At 40.7% G+C, this 18,730-nt stretch overlaps 4 protein-coding genes across 6 annotated transcripts; 2 read left to right on the plus strand and 2 right to left on the minus strand.

The window, feature by feature from the left end:
* The first annotated feature begins 55 nt into the window (after positions 1–55).
* Positions 56–1,650, plus strand: LOC145221458 (transcription factor 15-like). 2 transcript variants are annotated; one of them, XM_080088027.1, is made up of 4 exons: positions 56–619; positions 1,044–1,137; positions 1,251–1,366; positions 1,545–1,650. In XM_080088027.1, exons 1-4 carry the CDS (start codon positions 305–307, stop codon positions 1,557–1,559), a joined length of 540 nt encoding a protein of 179 aa, XP_079944153.1. In that variant the 5' UTR covers positions 56–304; the 3' UTR covers positions 1,560–1,650. The 2 variants fall into 2 exon arrangements, with proteins under 2 accessions (XP_079944153.1, XP_079944154.1); XM_080088028.1 differs by having other exon boundaries at positions 1,278–1,366.
* On the minus strand, positions 1,647–5,287 carry LOC145221484 (polypeptide N-acetylgalactosaminyltransferase 4-like). Its single transcript, XM_080088029.1, has 11 exons — positions 4,826–5,287; positions 4,252–4,575; positions 3,772–3,931; positions 3,231–3,377; positions 3,029–3,159; positions 2,754–2,972; positions 2,507–2,689; positions 2,318–2,449; positions 2,127–2,258; positions 1,941–2,075; positions 1,647–1,877 (listed from the first exon to the last, which is right to left on the minus strand). Exons 1-11 carry the CDS (start codon positions 5,276–5,278, stop codon positions 1,764–1,766), a joined length of 2,130 nt encoding a protein of 709 aa, XP_079944155.1. The 5' UTR covers positions 5,279–5,287; the 3' UTR covers positions 1,647–1,763.
* Positions 5,288–5,882: 595 nt separating this feature from the next.
* On the minus strand, positions 5,883–11,755 carry LOC145207202 (gamma-aminobutyric acid receptor subunit pi-like). 2 transcript variants are annotated; one of them, XM_080078659.1, is made up of 12 exons: positions 10,600–11,755; positions 10,432–10,545; positions 10,253–10,320; positions 10,069–10,189; positions 9,906–10,008; positions 9,761–9,843; positions 9,541–9,699; positions 9,025–9,180; positions 7,724–7,785; positions 7,114–7,248; positions 6,876–6,931; positions 5,883–6,213 (listed from the first exon to the last, which is right to left on the minus strand). In XM_080078659.1, the coding sequence occupies exons 1-12, from the start codon at positions 10,742–10,744 to the stop codon at positions 5,955–5,957; spliced, it is 1,461 nt and encodes a 486-aa protein (XP_079934785.1). In that variant the 5' UTR covers positions 10,745–11,755; the 3' UTR covers positions 5,883–5,954. The 2 variants fall into 2 exon arrangements, with proteins under 2 accessions (XP_079934785.1, XP_079934784.1); XM_080078658.1 differs by having other exon boundaries at positions 10,432–11,755.
* A 95-nt stretch (positions 11,756–11,850) lies between these two features.
* On the plus strand, positions 11,851–18,640 carry LOC145207187 (galectin-3-binding protein A-like). The gene is made up of 8 exons (XM_080078657.1): positions 11,851–12,446; positions 12,576–12,729; positions 13,062–13,304; positions 14,634–14,858; positions 15,255–15,373; positions 15,710–15,917; positions 17,422–17,606; positions 17,743–18,640. Exons 1-8 carry the CDS (start codon positions 11,851–11,853, stop codon positions 18,002–18,004), a joined length of 1,992 nt encoding a protein of 663 aa, XP_079934783.1. The 3' UTR covers positions 18,005–18,640.
* The last annotated feature ends 90 nt before the right edge of the window (positions 18,641–18,730 follow it).

Below are 18,730 nucleotides of genomic sequence, written 5' to 3' on the forward strand. Positions count from 1 at the left end.
GATTGTCGCGTCACAATGAGTGACGGCCACACACGTTTGTTGTTGCTCAACAGCTGGGTCACGTGAGACTATCACGTGGTGTGGCGTCACAGCTGCCTTTATGTCGTCACAAGCAGGCTTGCGTAAAGTTGGTTTGTTATATTCGATGCAGATGTTTAGTTGGAGGGTTGAAACTTGTGAGTTGTGTTGGAAGCAGAAAGTTAATGGAACGAGCGAGGTTTGTTCAGCCAAGCGTGGCCATATCAGCTTAATATTTTGGTTTTGCAAGGTTTGTTTGGTAATATTAGCATTTACGTGACTAAATATGAATCTGCAACATGGAGCGTATCACCCTGCTTTAAACGGCGACCACCAACATTTGCTTGGAGGGGAAAACCCATGGTTACCTTGCCAGGTGGACCCACAAACCGACGGGAAAGTCCCTCTCCCCCCACTTTTATCCGTGTTTGGGGGAAGATATTCCGAAAACGTATCGCAAAATTCTGGAAATTCATTTTCAAATCGAGGCCCGTACACGGGTACTTTCCCCAACTTCATGCCAGTTCAATGTGAAAAAATTTCGAAAAAACGAAACGTCAGTGAGAAGGGGAGATCCCCTAATGTGAACGTTGCTTTTAAGGTAATTTTTCTGATTCCCGTATTTGCTCGATTGCAAGTGTGGCGATGTTTGTTACTATTATTTCTTAATACCTCTTTATGTCGCTATATAGTGCAACTATATGTCAACAATTGTTAGTCACGCAAACAATTGTACCCAGCAGAGCGTATATTGACGTGTAAAACCAACATGTAATATAATTTTGAACGCGAAATAAATAAAAAAAACAGGGGTGTGAAAATAATTTTGGTCTGATATCGAAATGTAAGCCGCACAAACTGGAGGGTAAAAAAATTATAAGCCGCGGCCTACAATCGAGTAAATACGGTATCTACGATTGTTCGGGTTGTAAGTGCCAGCTTAAATTGTTTTTACTGCTTCCTGTTTTAGTTTGCCCTATTTTATGATTTCCTGTTTATTAAAATCCATTATATTGTCGATTTAGAAACTCCGCACTTTGATTCCGACTGAACCCGTTGACAGAAGATTAAGCAAAGTTGAAACGTTGAGACTCGCAGTAAGCTACATCCGCCACTTGGGTGAGCTAGAGAGGTGTCACGGTTTCAATATTCCGTGCATCGAGATAATGGTTTCGAATTTAACAATCGTGCTTGTTTGTTTGTACATTATTTGTTTTTGTTACATAACGAAGACCAAACGCTTAACTGTGACATCACAGAAGAACAACCGTGTTTGGCGGGAAGTCAAGGAAACGGGGAAATAGCGGGAAATTCGATTTGTACTTTCTGCATGACCCGCAGGAGAAAGGTTGGAAAATGTTTCGTTGAATTATTTTGTTGTGAGAAATAAAATAAACCTGGCTGAAGAAATTAACTACAATGAAACGGAATCTAAATCCTTAAGTCATTACTCTATTTCAATTCTCCGAGTAATTTTACACAATCTTGTTTATTATTGGTTTCATTAAACTGTATTTTTCTTTCAGAATCAGACGATGTAGACGTTTCAACTTTTCTTGTTATTTTTTCATTTGGTGAAATTTTTATTTTTGTTCTTTATTGGAATTTTTTAATACAAGCTCCTCAAATGCGTGTCCAGTGATTTTTATTTTAAAGCTTAAAAATTTATTTCTATTATTTACAAACACAACGCAATATCCCGCCACTATGTGTCCAGTAGTTGTGTCGGTTTGATTATGGCGTTATCACTTCCATTTCCACTTCTGACGTATAGAGGTGACGTCACAATCATCCAACCAAATATCGCCGATAGAGGCCGCTAGACACTTCTTGGCTTCCACGTTCATTATGGTCCCTCCCTGTAAGCACGTGACACAGTATCAACCAATCACATAGCACGTTCGCGTCACGTGACAACTCACCTCTTTGACCTTCCACTGTTGGCTAGGTGGCGCTGTTTCTCGCATTTCGAGCGGGAACTTGCATTTTTGAATTTCTAACTTTTGACCTTTTGCCGCCACACAAACATCGCGGTGTCCGGCCTGACGCAACTCACCCTGCATACGTCATATTTACGTCATATGTTTCTGACGTCATAAAAGCATTACCTGTTTTGTGAATTGGAACTGTTGAGTTGGGTGTTCGGGTTGGTGTTTAGTGACACCTAGTGTACGACCGGGTATAACGTCTGTCGATTGAGAATCCAAACAAGTGTCCACGTGACCGAAACTGCAACAAACCTAAACAAAAAACTTGCAAGCTATGACGTAATCAGTAACGTAGCAATGACGTCACTTACCGCGCCTGAAAGTTGCGGCGATAATTCGGGGATGTAGAGTTCGGGGTAGACGTTTTGAACGAACCACGAAAACGGTTTGCATTGAAGTTTTTCGCGCAAAGATTGTCGGCTCGTCAGGTTTCCCGCGTCTTCCTGTCGATAAATTACACGTGTGTGTTGTCATGACAACGGTGGCTACGGGGTTTTTACCTTCCTCGCATCCGGTGTCCGCTTGAAGAAATATTCCTTGTACTCATCCATCCAAACCTCAGCAACTCGACGTTTGTTACGTAGAATGACGTCATGAGTTACGTCATTCGGTGTTTTTGACTTGAACACGTGACCCACGTGACTACATGGTATGATTTCTATCCTTCCCCCGCAAGTCCAAACCTGATAATGACAAAATACGTCACACAAACAAACGACCATTGTTATTCCATTGTGTGTCACAAACCCGAAACGACATTTCGAGATTTTCGCCTCCAAACATTTCCATTCCTTCGTCATATCCGCCCAACTCCAGGAAGTACATCCGGTCGATCGCGAAAGCCCCTCCTGACATGGTTGATGACGTAATCGGTTTCGTCATATCCATGAGTGGGTTTTGAAAGCGTTCTTTGGGAGGCGGCATCCATCTGTAAGTGAGACTCCAATCAAACCCGCCTCTCTGTACCTGGAACACGTACCAAGGTCATTGCTGTCAAGGTCAAGCAAGGTCACGGTACAAACCCGCTGCATGGAGGTCACACTGAACTTGAAAGTGTCGGGGTTTATGATTTCCATGACTGAGAGAGCAACAACTTTCCGATCGTCCTTAATCCGTTGCAGTAAAGGTTCGGCCCAACCCTCGTAACATTCACCTGAAAAATGACGATGTACGTCATTTATTATTACGTCATACACCTACGCGAACGTCCGATGACGCACTTACAATGGGAATCGAGAAACGCGATGACGTCACCAGTTGCGTGTTGGACGCCGAATTGTCGCGCTTTGGCGACACCTAGTTGCCTGTCGAGTTTGAAGAATTTTACCATTTCCATGTCTTTCATCTCGTCTTTGACGATGTCCAGCATATCTTGAAAATGTTGGGTTGGTCAGTTTTACTACACATAAGTTTTGGTTATACCAGCGGTTCTCAACCAGGGCCCATGACTCCCAGGGGAGCCACGAGCTGTATTTAGGGCACATGTGTAGGTTTAATATAAACATCCACCAAAAGTCACTGAGCCTTTTCCTTTTTTCCCCACTATTTGCCAATATTGAGGTTTATTTGTAGCAAAAAAGGCGTCCAGATAGATCATGAACTCCACAGTTTAATTCAGTTTGCTACATGTACATTTTTGCGAGGGGACCACAGGTCTTACGGGGATACTTATCCCACGAGGCCCGAAAGTTGCTTTTGCGTGCCACGGTGCATGAAAGGTTGAGAACCACTTGTTCACATTGATGATGACGTAGTAATGACGTACCTCCCTGGTCTGCGTCATCAATAACAATAATTTCCTGCAGCAAAATCCCAGGCACAGTTTCCAGGGCGCTGTATAAAGTTCGTAGCAATGTTGACAACGCTTCGTTTCGGTAACACACAATCACACTGATGGTCGGAAGTGGTTTGTTGAATATGATATTCTGCGAAAGTGGCTGCGAGTTAAGTAGTTTGAGTACAAGTTTAACGAAACAACAAAAAATCGCGGATTTTTACGCATACTGTTTGGACTAAATGTTGATCTGGATAAATGTGCCTTTTTAATATGATTTGAGCTACGCGTTTAGTCATTTTCCACCAATTGTCAAATATCAAGGGCTTGTTGAATATTATATTCTGCGAAAATAACTGAGGGTTGAGTTAACGGAGACAAAAAATCGCGGATATTTAGGCCTACTGTGTTTGGACTAAATATTGTATTTTTAAATTTTGGGATTAAAATTTCTGATATTAGGTTAAATACCTTGCACTCATCCTCTCTTTTATCTCCAAGATTTCTATGGACCGATATAATATCACTTGCGAGAACGTTGAACGAATATCGTCTGTATCCTTCAGTGATTTGCCTTTCCACGGAAGGACCGAGTTTCTTGGGTATTTCGAAAGGGTGTCCAAATTCCCCGGGAGCATTCCTATCTGCAGGGGGCTTTTTCAGGTGGGGCAGGAGCTCGTGGGGCGCGTAATAAGCCCCGGACATTGTGAAGTTTCCCTCTTCCTGTGGATTAACTAGCTCCGCTACTCCGATATTAAGAATCGTGTCGACTTCCGCGTAAGAATCGTTTCCGAGCTGTGAATGAACTCTCGTTAGGTGGCGTGCTCTAGTTAGTTTATTTTGGTAGAGCGAATAACAACAAATTGCTATGAACAAATTGTCGGCTCAGCAATTATTGTCACCGTAAACGCTTATGCTCCGTTGCGCCACCTACCAGAAATTCCCAAACCGGTGTGTTGTGAGTTCCTGTGTTAATAGCTCTACCGTTAATTTATCCTAAATCTCGTTAGGTGGCGTGCTCTTGTTTGTTTATTATAAATTTCACCTCTGCAGACAAATCCTCGCTCCTGTCAATCACAATGTCTTCGATCATTACGTCATTATCACGTAAAACATCAACTTCATCATTTTCCGACGTCGTTTCACTTGGAGCCTCCAACGCGTCACTCTCCCCGGCGATGACGTCATCAGGTGTTACGTCACCGTCGTCATCTGACGTCACCACCACTATGACGAGTTCTTCCAACATTTTTCTCCTGTCTTCAGCTCCTTTTTTCAGAAAGGGAAGTTCCCCTTCGACGTCATCGTCTGTTTCGTCATCACCGAGTTCTACGTCACCGAGATCATCGTCCACATAGAGATCATACCCGTTCAGTACAGCGCTCCGCTCATCCGATGAGAGTTGGTTTTCATCAGAGTTGAGAAGATAAATAACGAGTAGCAGGAGTAGACAAACTCCGATGTTAACTCCGCTCCGAACAAACCTTTCAACTCTCATGTTTCAACAGTTTCAACTATTATCACGTGCAAGCAATTGTATTTTTATTCCGACGTTTCGACTTCCTATACAGGTTGCCTTCCTAAAAACCTGAACTTGCAAAATACGGATTTCTGTCTAGTTGAAAAAATTATCAGAGATTTAATAAAAACCAAATTGCCAGCGATGCAGAATAAAACGTATTCATTTTATTAAACAGACGTTTCGACAAAAACAAATTGTCATCATCAGTGAAAATAAGGTTTGTTTCTTGTATTTATGCAAACGCTTGTACAGCTGCGCAAGCGATATAAGGTCGAATAGTTAATACTAAGCTATAAGCTATTGCTGCCAGGCATATGATCAAGTTAACAGAGCTCTTCTGACAAATGTATTTTTATTCCGACGTTTCGACGTCCTATACATTTCTGTCTAGTTGACACAATGATCAGAGAATTATTCCTCGTATTTATTGTATTTTTGCGACCACTTGTACAGCAGCCGCGCAAGCGATATAAGGTCAAATAATTAATACTAAGCTGAACTGGCTTATTTCCCTTCATTGAACGACTGCAATTAACCTGCCCTGAACAAAGTTTTAGCTATCAAAACTTAACAACACGTCATCCATAGGCATCTGGTGTAATGAAGTGGTGCTTGAAACAAACGATCGATAAATTCAACTTATTATGTGCGTTCATTCATACGATTCACCATCATACGCGTGTCGCATGTAATAATTCCAATAAATTCCGTTAAAAAATAAAAACGCGGCAAAATAAGCCAACCGGAAGTAAATCTCAATCACTTCCGGTTTCTCCAGGTAAAACAAGGGTTTATTGCGCCCTCCAGCGGTTTCTTTCCTTCTTTCTTTGGTGTATGACGTCATATCGTTGTTGATTCGGTTCATAATTACTTCAAAGTCAGATGACGTCACGTGTGACCTTGACTTGAACCTTGAATAAAAATAACAAGTAAGAACTCGGTAGAGCTATTAACACCATACCTCACGGGCGAACCACTTTTACCAGGGGGCGTAAAGAGCTAAATTATTGCCTACTTTTGATACTTGTGACATGATATACAAAAAATTGCCTACTTTTTATACTTGTGACGTGATATGCATTGCTCGTAAGATGACACTAACTATTCAGTTTAACATTCCCATCACCAGATTTTAAATGAAATTGTTGAAAAGCCAATCTTGGTGCCCTTGTGAAAATCGCCTCGCGGGCTAAGTTTGGAAAGACGCGCTAGGGCATGTAAACTATCCGGCCCGCGCGAATCATTATTAAAACTTATCCGGCCCGCAGTGAAAAAAACCCTGATGTAGCGGATAAAGAGGGGTTGGGTTGGGAAGTAAGTTTTTGAAAGTTTTACATTAGTAACTAAATTAGTTTAGTTTTAGGGTTAGTTTTATTTGACTTTAAATGCTAATACCTTACCCCAACCCTAATAGCCCTAACCGTGAGCATTTTTGGAGATATAACGTTTTAAATGTGAAAAGTGCTCTTTGCACCACCTATCAAAATTTAGCTAAATGTGGGTCTACCGTGAAGTATGGTGTTAGTAGATTTTCCTGAAAACTGAACATATCGGAATTTTCATTATAACGTACCTGTCCGTGTTAAGGTCCGTTTGTTTCGTCACAGATGTTGTTATCTCTTCATGTTCCTGAATACATTACCACGATTGTTACATAATCAAATCTGATTGTTACATCACAGAAACCAATTATTAAAAGCATTATTTATGTTGGTTCATGTTCAGCGAAATAAAACCCGAATATCGATTGTGTCTTTGTTTTTATCTGTGACATCAACAATGAAATGCTTTTACGACAATAATCATCGAACCTTGACAGCGCTTCTCGCGTCGTGATTCCTTCGTTGCGTCATAATGTAATTGAAAATGCAGAATTCTAGAACGGTGGAAAAAATAAAAAGGAAACAAATCCACAAATAAACGTCCATCGCGGTTAAGTAGGAAACCTGGAAAATATTGTGAAATATTTAATTTGTGTCAAAATCCAACAACAGTTCGTGTTCTGCAAGCGTAAACATTAACTGGCGAACTTTAAACGGATGCAAAAAGGTGGACCTGATCATCGAATTATTTCCTGGATTAAGTTAAGCTTTTCACTTAACTCGAGGGAAACGAATTTCGCCATGAAATGATTTCAATCATGTTCGAAAAATTATCGGGTAATCCAGGTCGTTTGTAAATGTCAGTTTATTTCCTTAATTTAATTTGTAGAAAAATAAAAAGGTTGCTGTAACAACTTGACAATACGAGACACCAAATCGTTCCACGCACAAAGTTATCAAAAATATTATCAGTTTTGTAAACATTTAAATCCGGTCGATACAATGCTGCAAATCCAGAGCTGCATCCGGTAAAATATAAAGCAGGTTTTGAGAAAAAATATAATTCGAGCTTTGAACCAATTGTCGATTGATGAAATACCTTTGGCAGTGAAGTCTTGAGGCCAGTAATGATTGTTGAAAGGGTCAGAACAGATGTTACACCTGCGAGAGAACGAAGGTTATTGATTGGTTGACCTACTGGTTTACGTCAAATCTCAGCGCACCAGTGTGTGAAATGTGGTTACTTTAACGCCGTTTGTCTTGTTCTGAATAATTAATGATTTTCACCCAAAGAAACAAACAGATTAAAGATTATTGCCACTTCTGGTGTTAACAGCGTCTGGGAATTGGGATTTGTTGATTAGCGTCATTTCTATGGAAGTTGTGCATGTAGTTTTGGGGTATACGGCCAATCTTATGTTCATGTGCCCGCAAAATAACATTAAACATGACAATTCCACTTTACACGGGCCATAGCTTCAGTGATACGCACATGTTTGACCAATAAAATCAAATCTAGATTTAAAAATTAAAAAAAGCTTTGACTACATAAAAACTGTCGGACTCCAATGAGAAATTTTTTCATGTTTATCACGTCATAATACGTGCTTGTTCAAACCAGCAGCAGGGGTGCATGAAGGAAACGCGGATCAAATTTTTCCGCGGATTTTTGTCCCACGCCATGTTTACGAAACCAATCAATCAATCAATCAATAATTTATTTGTCACGCTTTCAAAGAAATGAAGTAAAACAAAAATATATTGTTGCGTAACAGGTCAATGTGAAGTCATTGACCCGTTATTGTGTTTTCAATTTCGAGCTTTTCACCGCCTTTTATAATAACAACAAACCTATCGCACAATTTCTGTATTATTTGGTGCTTTTACTGGTACAGTAAACCCCGGTTAAATCGGATTCGGTTAATCCGGATCTTACAGTAAACCTCGGTTAAATCGGATTCGGTTAATCCGGATCTTACAGTAAACCTCGGTTAAATCGGATTCGGTTAATCCGGATCTTACAGTAAACCTCGGTTAAATCGGATTCGGTTAATCCGGATCTTACAGTAAACCTCGGTTAAATCGGATTCGGTTAATCCGGATCTTACAGCAAACCTCGGTTAAATCGGATTCGGTTAATCCGGATCTTAGCCTAATTCGGACAAAACTTGTGGGTCTGGATTACCGGAGGTGTACGGAATCTCTCGTAACATGTTGCTCCACAACATCTTACAAGCGCGACACCAAAGCGTGTAGTAACTATTAATTGTCAGGCAGTTGTGCACTGTGCCGATGTTAAAGCAGCTAAGGGCTAATTGGGCTTGTGGACCCCGGTATATAACCAATAATTAATCGGGCCCATATCATCCTTAGGAAAGTTTGCGTATAATTGTAACTTACTGATTGCGACCCTCGCAGGAACAGATTGTGGGTCAACCCACATTCCCATTCCCGCCAAAACAACCATCGACATCGCGAGGAAATAGGATTGAAAGAAAACCGACAGCAAATATCGCTTGAAAATAAAATTGATCTGCAGCCGGGAAACCATCACATCTAAAACAAAGTGTTGGGTGGATAAGGATGTCTAAATACACAGAAATCCACTACAGTTTACTGAACGCGTATCCAGTGGTGGGATTCAGCCGGTTCGCACCGGTTCTATAGAACGGTCTGACGAAATTTTATGAGATCAGCGAACCGGTTAGCATTACTGGTTACTGTCAATGGATTGTTTGTAACAGAACCGACTGAAAATGACTTTTGTGATAGAACCGGCTGAAAAATATGACTTTTGTGATAGAACCGGCTGACAAAAATTTGAATCCCACCATTAGGCATCTCCCTATTTTGTTGTACGACAATTTATCATTACTTGGAAGAATATATTGAATGATGTCACTAACTATGACGTACCTGCGAAGTTTTGCATTTCGTCAGTTCTGACGTTGTAGGCTTGGTATTGGTACGTCATCAGTCTGAACTTGGGCATATTTTTCACCAGTTTGTCGCTCATGAAAAGTGACTGGTTCGAAATCTTCCAGTGCAACCGAAGTTCGTTGTAATTGTATCCAACTATGACATAAAAAGGACGGTTATGACGTGACAAACCAGTTTACGAATAATTTCGACTCACGACTCTGGAGTATCAATGAACAATTTTCTGTGTCCAATGGAAAGTTGTAGAGATTCATCTGACAGGCAACTGTTGTGGTCAGTCTGTTCATGACAAAATACGTTTGTGGCGTTATAACTGAGATTATGATGTCACAAGAACTAACTTAACATTGTAGAATATCTTTCCTGTCTTGAACAATCGCAGAACAGTATTGTCTACTGTGGTTTTGTGGATGAATGAATGTTTAGATCCAACCAGGTACAAATCTGTAAAACACGATTTGATAAAAAAAACTCCGCAAAAATGGAAGAAAAACAATAATAAACCTGGAATCCAAATTTTCTGTACAAGTCGGCTCGGTAAAACAATGCTTTCCACTGTTTCGTCATAAAACCTGAGTCTTTCGTCAGTCCAAGTCTCGTGAATGCACAGCGTGAAAGTGAGATCCTATGTTACGTCACAAGCATAGTTAACAATGGGTTGTGTGAATTAGAATATTGTGATTGTTACCATATTCTTTTCACTGATGTCGGTTATACTTTCGATTAAGAGTGAAACGTAGACATCCACTGGCAGACCTGCAATGCATCGGGCGTTACAATGCTTAATGTGCAAATCGATTAGTTTATCCAATCCCGCGTTTTAGCAGCGCGATAATATAATGTTAGTCGCAGGTCGTGCAACTTTACCATCGTTGTTTGGCCTGATACTGAGCTCGTACGAATGAACGCGGAACATTTCTTCGATTTGCCTTGTCACTTTGGTTCCGTGTATATCCAAGTTTGTACTCCGCTCCCTGAAATCTGCAACAACTGACCTTAAACTTTTCTCTCCTCTAACTCGAACAAACTTTATACCTTTTGTGACGTCATTGTCGTCATGGTCCGAGCTGCAACGTGATGACGTCACACACAAAAATAAGAAACAAATTGTAGAAAAACTTTTCACAAAAAAACTTTTTTCACGTGTTTCGCAGCCAAACTTTTCCATCAAAAACCTCATAATTTTTATTCTGTTTGTAAATTTATCAACAAAAATGCAGATTTTTCAAATGAACATCTGCAAAAAGTGAAATTAACATCAACGAATGTTGTGTACTCGTCTCTAGTTAACTTCTATTCTGTCCTTCTCAGCGCTGATCATATATCAATGTCACATTGTGACGCAACAAAGTCTGCATGTCATCAGGTTTTTGACGCCTACTTAACTCGCGTTTGATCTTTTTGACTGACATTCTTATCAGTTTATACGATTGCTGGCTGAATTTAAACTTGGAGTAATAATAGCAACATATTCTCAAAATTTTTAATTATTCCTGTAACATTTTGCCAAACCACCAGCAAGTTATGTTGTCACACATTAATAACTAAAGTCCATCGAGGTGTTGATTCCACTTCTATTGTTGCATCACAGCGACAGTTGCACGCATTGTTAACAAACAATCAGATTAAAGCCAAGCGTATTGATGGATTTCAAGAAACTTACAAAATGCTGCCTCTAGCGGCAACTTATTGTGATTTTTTTCCCCCGCTTGGTGGCATTAGAGATTAGCGATGCAAACCATAAAAACAATCAACTGTCAACTAAGCGGTAAAACTTTTTCCACACATCAAAACATTCATAATTTATTTTTTTATTTTTTTGTGTAAATCGCTGCAAGCAAATAATTCAGACAAAACTTGTTTGTTTGTTTAAAACTACTTGGCCTGTGTTGACAAGTTGCTTGTGGCGAATTTTTCACTCAAAACATTTTTACTTGTCATCAATGGCACTCGGTGGATCACGTGATTAAAGTCGCGCGTCCAAGAGTCACTTGAAATTGTGGAATATCGATTATGACATCACACACAGATGATAATGTAACGCGAGATGTCGGCAAACCATCAGATGTTCGATGGCAAATCTTCGTCATTCCTTCTAACTTCTCAACAAACAAAGCAAGGGTGAGTACTTAAGTCTTTAATTAACTCGAGCAGCACTTAGAACAACTTGAGCGCGCGTTTTAGCCTCGCAACAGCCACCAGCAGCCTTTGTTCTGGTGGTTGTCGGCTTTGCAAACTACCGGAAACGCTGCAGTCAATTCTCGTTCTTTTTTATTGTTGGAAATAATGTACAAAGGACTTTTGGAACAACCCACATTTGTTTACACTGAGTGCAGTGACGTAACAGAGGTGTTTGTGACGAATCAAACGGTTAAGAGTTTAGAAAGTAAGGATATGTCGAAGCGTTATTACAAAACTCGGTTTCGAAGCCAGGATGGCGAAGTTCAGTCACCGGAAAACAGTGATGACGTCACAGTGAAAAACAGTTGTGACGTAACAAAACCTCAAGTAAAGCTGTCCGTGATATCCAAGACGGCGGTATCATGTGATCGTGATGATCACGGTCGCTTAGATACGATTCACGAAGCAAATAATATTATGACGTCACAACGCAAATCGAGCGAGATCGAGTTTTTAGAATTCGCGCGCGATTTTGCTCGGCAAGTTGGGAGAAAAGGAACCGAGAGTTTGCTTAATCCGTCGCAGTACGATGCATACTTGCAAAAAGTCGCGTCACGTGACCGGTTGCATGGCAACGATCATTTCCACTCATTGGATTTGTCACGTGTTTCTGTTCGCAGCAGCTCATTGGAGGAGAAGCATCATGACGTGGATGGTCACGTGGTTGGAGATTTGGTGTCGTTTGCCGCAAACACGATGAGGTGAAAATATTTTCTTATAACAACCAGCAGTCTGCATAAAGTTCACCCACTTTCAATCCATCAGTAGTTTCCACAGTTCTGCTGTTTCCGATTGAGCTGCTCGAATTTAACAAATCGCGTTTTCGACAGATACTTTGACAATCCGGACCTAAGTGACGTAATAATTGTAATTGGAGAACATCGCTATTATTCCCACAAGTTCGCTCTAGCCGCGCAAAGTGATGTTTTCCGTGACATGTTGATTGTAAGCGACCGATGCTCAACATGCCCCGACTTTCAAAAGGTAAATCCAACTTCACTGCTAACTACTGAGGTCATTATTTCGGTAGAAGTATTAACGTAAGAATTCACAGTATAGTCAGGTTGGGAATTTCTGATAGGCGACGCAACGGAGCATATACTTTTACGGGGACAATAATTGCTGAGTCAGCAATTTGCAGGAATATGCTGAATTTGCTGGCTCAGCAATTATTGTCACCATAAACGTCTATGTTCCGTTGCGTTACCTATAGGAAATTCCTAACCTGGCTATACTGTGAGTTCTTACGTTAGTAGTTACTGGTTGTACCCATTATTTCAGTTACTCCGTAAAAATGCTTTTCGGCTCATCCACAGGAACTAGAGCTGGATGAGTCAAAGGAATGCCAGCAAGTATTCGGAAACTTCCTGCGATTTTTTTACTGCGGTCGGATCAGTTTCACATCGGAGAGCGCTCTACCGCTCCTGGTGTTGAGTGCGAAGTACAGAGTCGAGTCGTTGAGGGCTGCTTGTGACGCTTACATCACTGGCATGATTGAAGACGGCGACCTGAAGAGCTCAGTGAAGTGGTTAAAGTACGCCGCAAGATACCAGCTCAATGTGAGGTTACTTAATTGTCTGTAATCTGAAATGACTGGTAACTGACCTGTTGCGAAGTAATTTTAGTTTGCTAGATATTACAAGTTATTTTTGTAAACAAGCAATCTACTTATTACGGTGATTTTTGTTTTTAATCCTTTTCCTCCGACCAATTTTTCATCTTCATTGCGGTTTTAAGCGTAAAACCACTTTCCCAATTTAATCCCTTACTTTTCTTTAATCTAGCTGGAAACCCTGTGTTTTTAAACCTTTTTTAAGCCGCTGAACCTTTTATGCACACAAAAAATCTTTCAGAATATCAACCGAAATTTTATAAAGATGTACTAAAGCAGTGGTTCTTAACCTTTTTTCCTTGCTGCACCCCTTTCAAATCACCAACCAATTTTCGCACCCCCTTTCAAATCACCAACCAATTTTCGCACCCCCTTTCAAATCACCAACCAATTTTCGCACCCCCTTTCAAATCACCAACCAATTTTTGCTCCCCTTTCTGTAATTGCTTAAATAGAATAGACCTAACCAATCTTAATGATTCAGCATCCCCGCACCCCCTAGGAACAGTTATCGCACCCCTTAGGGGTGCGTGCACCCCTGGTTAAGAACCCGTACTAAAGTAAACGCGCTCACGCTCAAATACTGTATCGTATTTTTAGAATTAAATAATTATTTCATTTTTTTTACGGGGTTCGGACGTTCCCGGGGACGAATCCCAATCAAGGTTTTTATTTCTGTATATGGGTCAAGCGCGCCGGACCATTCGGCCAATTCCCTGCCCCTGTATTGTAATTAAGCAGCAGCAGGCCCACGCGGTTACATTGTCACATAACAAGTCTTATTATTACACACCAATAAAAAAAAGATAACAATGGAACGTTCAAACTGGTGATAGTGGATAATTACTTGCATAAAGGAAAAGCTGTTTACGCTCATTGTGTTAAACCAGTGATTTTGGACCGGTATTTTATGGAACACTGATCACACTGATTAATTTGTTGCAAAACACCCGGCGATCTTTCTCGGAACAAAATAACTTCGTTGGCCGCCTTCTGCAACAAAGTAATTTTGGTTTGCAAGATGGCAAAAGTTACCTTCGTAAACACGAGATGTACCTTCGTAAATCGTAAATATAGTAAATATGTGTTTTTGATTTTATTCCGTTGTTCACTTTTTCCTCTTCCTGCGGTTCTAACCGTAAAAGCTTTTTACCAAATTAAAACCGGCGCTGAAACCGGGATTAACTCACCACAAAAGTTAGGTGATTGACGCCAACCTCTCAGAAAGTTTTATGTCGATGGTGCGAATCTCACCGCAGCCTCGATTTATTTTCAGGATTTAACAGCAAAGTGTGTGGATGGCGCCATCTCCGATAATATAGAGGAACTCGTGGACTCATCTGATTGGCTGACGCTGCCCGTCGACTGCGTTGAGGCTATTCTGAAGAGTTCGAGTCTCCTTGTACCGGATGAGTTTTATATTTACGAATCGCTGCAACGGTGGATGATGGGTAGGAAAAAAGGAGGAGCGGAAGAGCAGGTTGCAGAAGATTTAAGGAAGGTGAGATTTGGTGACGAGTTCGTGCAACACCCGGTTGTATAAGCTGTTAATTAAGATGAACAGACATTCATAGCTGTGATCAGCCCTGAAGCAGACCAGCGATCACAGCACACTCATATATAAATATGGCGGTGATAACAAACATAAACTGTGTGTGCAGTTGGTAGAGCGCGAGTCCTGGAAAGACTCCTGTCATGGGTTCGAATCCCACCGCAGGCTAGATTTTTCTAGCCTTGCCATGTGGTGGTGAATGCTTGATGACCGGCTATTTCGGTATAACGCGTTTAATGGGCCCGGCGTACTTTGATTGTATAAGCTTCGGTAGAAAGTCATTATGTGTTTAAATGTTTCTTATAAACCACATCAACTTTATATTCTCCGTCGATTGCTGTCCAGACTTTACAACACATCCGTTTCTCTCAAATGCATGGAACCCAACTACTTGCTGTGGAAGAGTCTCCTGTGGGACTTCACTACAGGTCGATTGTACGAACTTACCTAGGTGATGCTTACAGGTAAAAACCGAAAATGACTCAGTGGAGTCCTTATGTTCAAATTAAAATTTCCTCTTTTTGATAGTAAACTGAAGCTTCCAGTGCACCTAAATCAATCTGCGTTTTTCGTTTTTGCAAAAAAAATATTTTTTATTTCTTGCTTAGAACTGAGATTATATCGGCGAAATCGATATTATTTACAATACATTGCAACACGAAAAACACAGATTGATTTAGGTGCACTGAAAAGTTATGATTATCCGTAACTTGAATCATCTGTATAAAGCGCACGTTGGTTCAGGACGATTTCTGTAAAAGCGCAATCTTATATTCCTCTTTTGATGTTTGTCGTGGCAGATACCAAATTCTTGCAAAGGAGAGCCCAGAATTCCAGGAGCCACAATATCTTCCGCGCGACTACACCGACAAGCATTGGTGCGTACAACTCGTCTATCACCCGAACCGGAACAAACGGACTGTTGCGTCATGTTTCTACGGCAACGGACGGTGGGAAATCCAACCGCGAAGGTATTACGACACACTCAATGTCGTCATCATTCTAAAAGTGAGTTGGAAACAACTTTGCTCGAAAATTTTTCTGTTTGAATTGTGTCACTCGTTCAGAGTTATAAACGGGCCTAAAATTGGAGCCCGAAACCTGGCCCTAACCCGAATCGTGTTTGAGAAGCCCGTTTAGGCCCGAAAGTTTGATCGACAGGCCTATACATTGAAGCGCTATGGAAAGGCCAAGACAACAAACACAACAATAGACATTTGGTCTTGAACAAGGCGTTTTAGGACTGTATGACATTAGGTCACGTCTAGCATAGGGTTGCCATATTTTATGAAACACAATCCCTGACAAAATTTATCTCGGTCGCGTGAACACAGTTTTTCTCAAACTTTAAGTCTAAATGTGTTAACGTAAGTCTGAATGTGTATTTCAGAAAAACGAAAGTTGATTGCAAGATTTTAGCTAGTTATGCAAAATTGCGCATAACAATGATCCAAATTTGACATCACAGACAGGACAAAAACATTACAATTGTGCGCGAACAATTGCATTTTGTTAGTTGTCAATTGTCATGCAATAAAGCCTATTGTTTAACAATGGAGACGGTCGATTCTCACTTGAACTTTGATTTCAACTTATCCAGTTGCACAAACTGACGCCAAATAAGGTTATAGAATTACTTCCACCTTTTCGAGGTCCCCGCAAAATGCCCTAAAGGACCGCGGACCCCAGTCTGAGAACCGCTGCGTTGATCATTTTTGCGATCCAAACACTTCTATTCCGGAATAAATTAGAATATTGGGAAGTCACACGGACAGCGACACGAGAAAACGTTACATACGATACTCTGATCCTTGTCAATTAACTTTCTGCGCACGCTTCTGTTTAGTTAAGTTTTTTTTTAACCAAAAAAGTAAACGATGGGAGTCACAAAGACCTTTTCAAATTTGAAGAAAAATGCCACTGTAAAAATGTTCCACTGTAAAAACTTTAGTTGTTTGTTAGTTCCCTGCATAATAGGTACACAGTTAAATAAAATTTTCCACGTTCTCATGTAGCTTCGAATGCTGTGTTTTCTTGAAACGCGGATTTTTATTTGTGTATTTGACGCATATTGTTAAACATCTAGTAACAAACAGGTATTGTTACGCGCGCACACACATCAAACAGTAACAGGTACGTTAACCTGCGCGCCGCCCGTTTACCTCTTATCGTTTCATGGTATAGACGCGGTTGTAGCTATCTACTACAAACTTTCTCCGTTGGTACATTAATTTTATAATATATACAAATAATTTTTCTTGAATTCCGGACTTTTAGGTACATTTTACCATTTCTCCCTGACGCAGATTTAAACACTAAATTCCCGGACATGTCAGTGAAAATCCGGACGAATGGCAACCCTAGTCTAGCACAACTGGCTACTTAGCTAGTTAAATATATTCAAAAGAAAAAAATACTGACACAGAGTGTAAAGTCGGGCCTGAATCCGATTTTACTAAGAAACCTAAGCCCAAATCCGACCCTACTTACAACTCTATACTCATTATCATAGAAACCGCTGGAGAATGACGTCAAAGTTTACATTTCAATCTTGATTTACAAACGCAACGGGACGATCCAGATGCGCCTGCGTAGGAAGGCGTGCGTCCTTCGTGCCCTTGAACAAACTCCAAGGTCAAATTCACTCGCCACTGGAGGGGGTAATTCCAACGCCACGTCGCCAAATAACACACCAAGGTTTGAAATAAGATGTTTTTTTCACGGCGTTCGAACCCAGGACGCTCCCGGGGACGAATCCCGATCAAGGTTTTTATGTCTGTATGGGTCAGGCATGTTTTTGTGGGTTTCGGATACCATCCAACTTGATTTACAGATCGACTTCTGGTGCGTCGAACAGCGGGGGAGCAACCACTAGCGGCAGCAAAGATACTTCGCCGCACTCATCCAGTCTGCACCCCCATCGCCCTCCGCACGGACCGGCCAGCAAACTGCACGGACCACATAACGGCCAGGAATACTACGCCATAGACAACATAATTAGTGACAGCGACTTTCAGATGGCCATGAGTCAGTCCGGACCTGCAGGATTGAAGCTTGGAGTTATTATCCGGACCTGGGGCGTCAATGTGCCGTAGTTTATCCGGACCTGGGGCGTCAACGTGCCCTAGTTTATCCGGACCTGGGGCGTCAATGTGCCTTAGTTCACTTAAATGTAAATTAATGTGAAAACTCGGGTTTGAGGAAAGGTGAAATAAACACAAATCAGAAATGTGTGTGATGCGACTGTAAGTGGTTTTCAACTAGTGGCCAATGACCTACTAATTATATGAATGACTGCCCATGTATGACTTTTCAGTGGTCCACAGGACGCTAATTATTTTTGGTGATAAACTCGAAAAAGTTTCATGTAGTTTATGGAACATTTAGCACGAAAAACGCTTATCCAAGTTATTAACCATTTATTATTAGCTGTCATTCATTTGGTATCAGTTGTTTGATACCAAGGGCAAAAACGATAGATAAAAAAGTGCTCAGCAGTGACGCGAAGTTGTAACGAGGTGTAAACCACCATTTTAGTGTTTCGATGCAAAAGTTTAAAATGTGTGAATTTATACTTTTTCGACAAATTGAAAAAAGTTAATCTTAAGTTAGGTGATTCCCTGGTTTGTAGTGAATACTTTGAAATAGGACAAGAAATCTTTCTCAACTTCTGTGTCACACTTCTAAACGAAAACGAAATGTTTTAATATTAACTAATTTATATTTTATGATGTTAAGTATTTATATTTTACTGGACAATTGTTTAAATTGTGTTAGGATTTAAAATAAACTTAGTACATGTACTTCCAAATTCACGGTAA

This window comes from Phallusia mammillata, chromosome 1, assembly GCF_965637545.1.
Source record: "Phallusia mammillata chromosome 1, kaPhaMamm4.hap1.1, whole genome shotgun sequence".
Lineage (NCBI taxonomy): Eukaryota > Metazoa > Chordata > Ascidiacea > Phlebobranchia > Ascidiidae > Phallusia > Phallusia mammillata.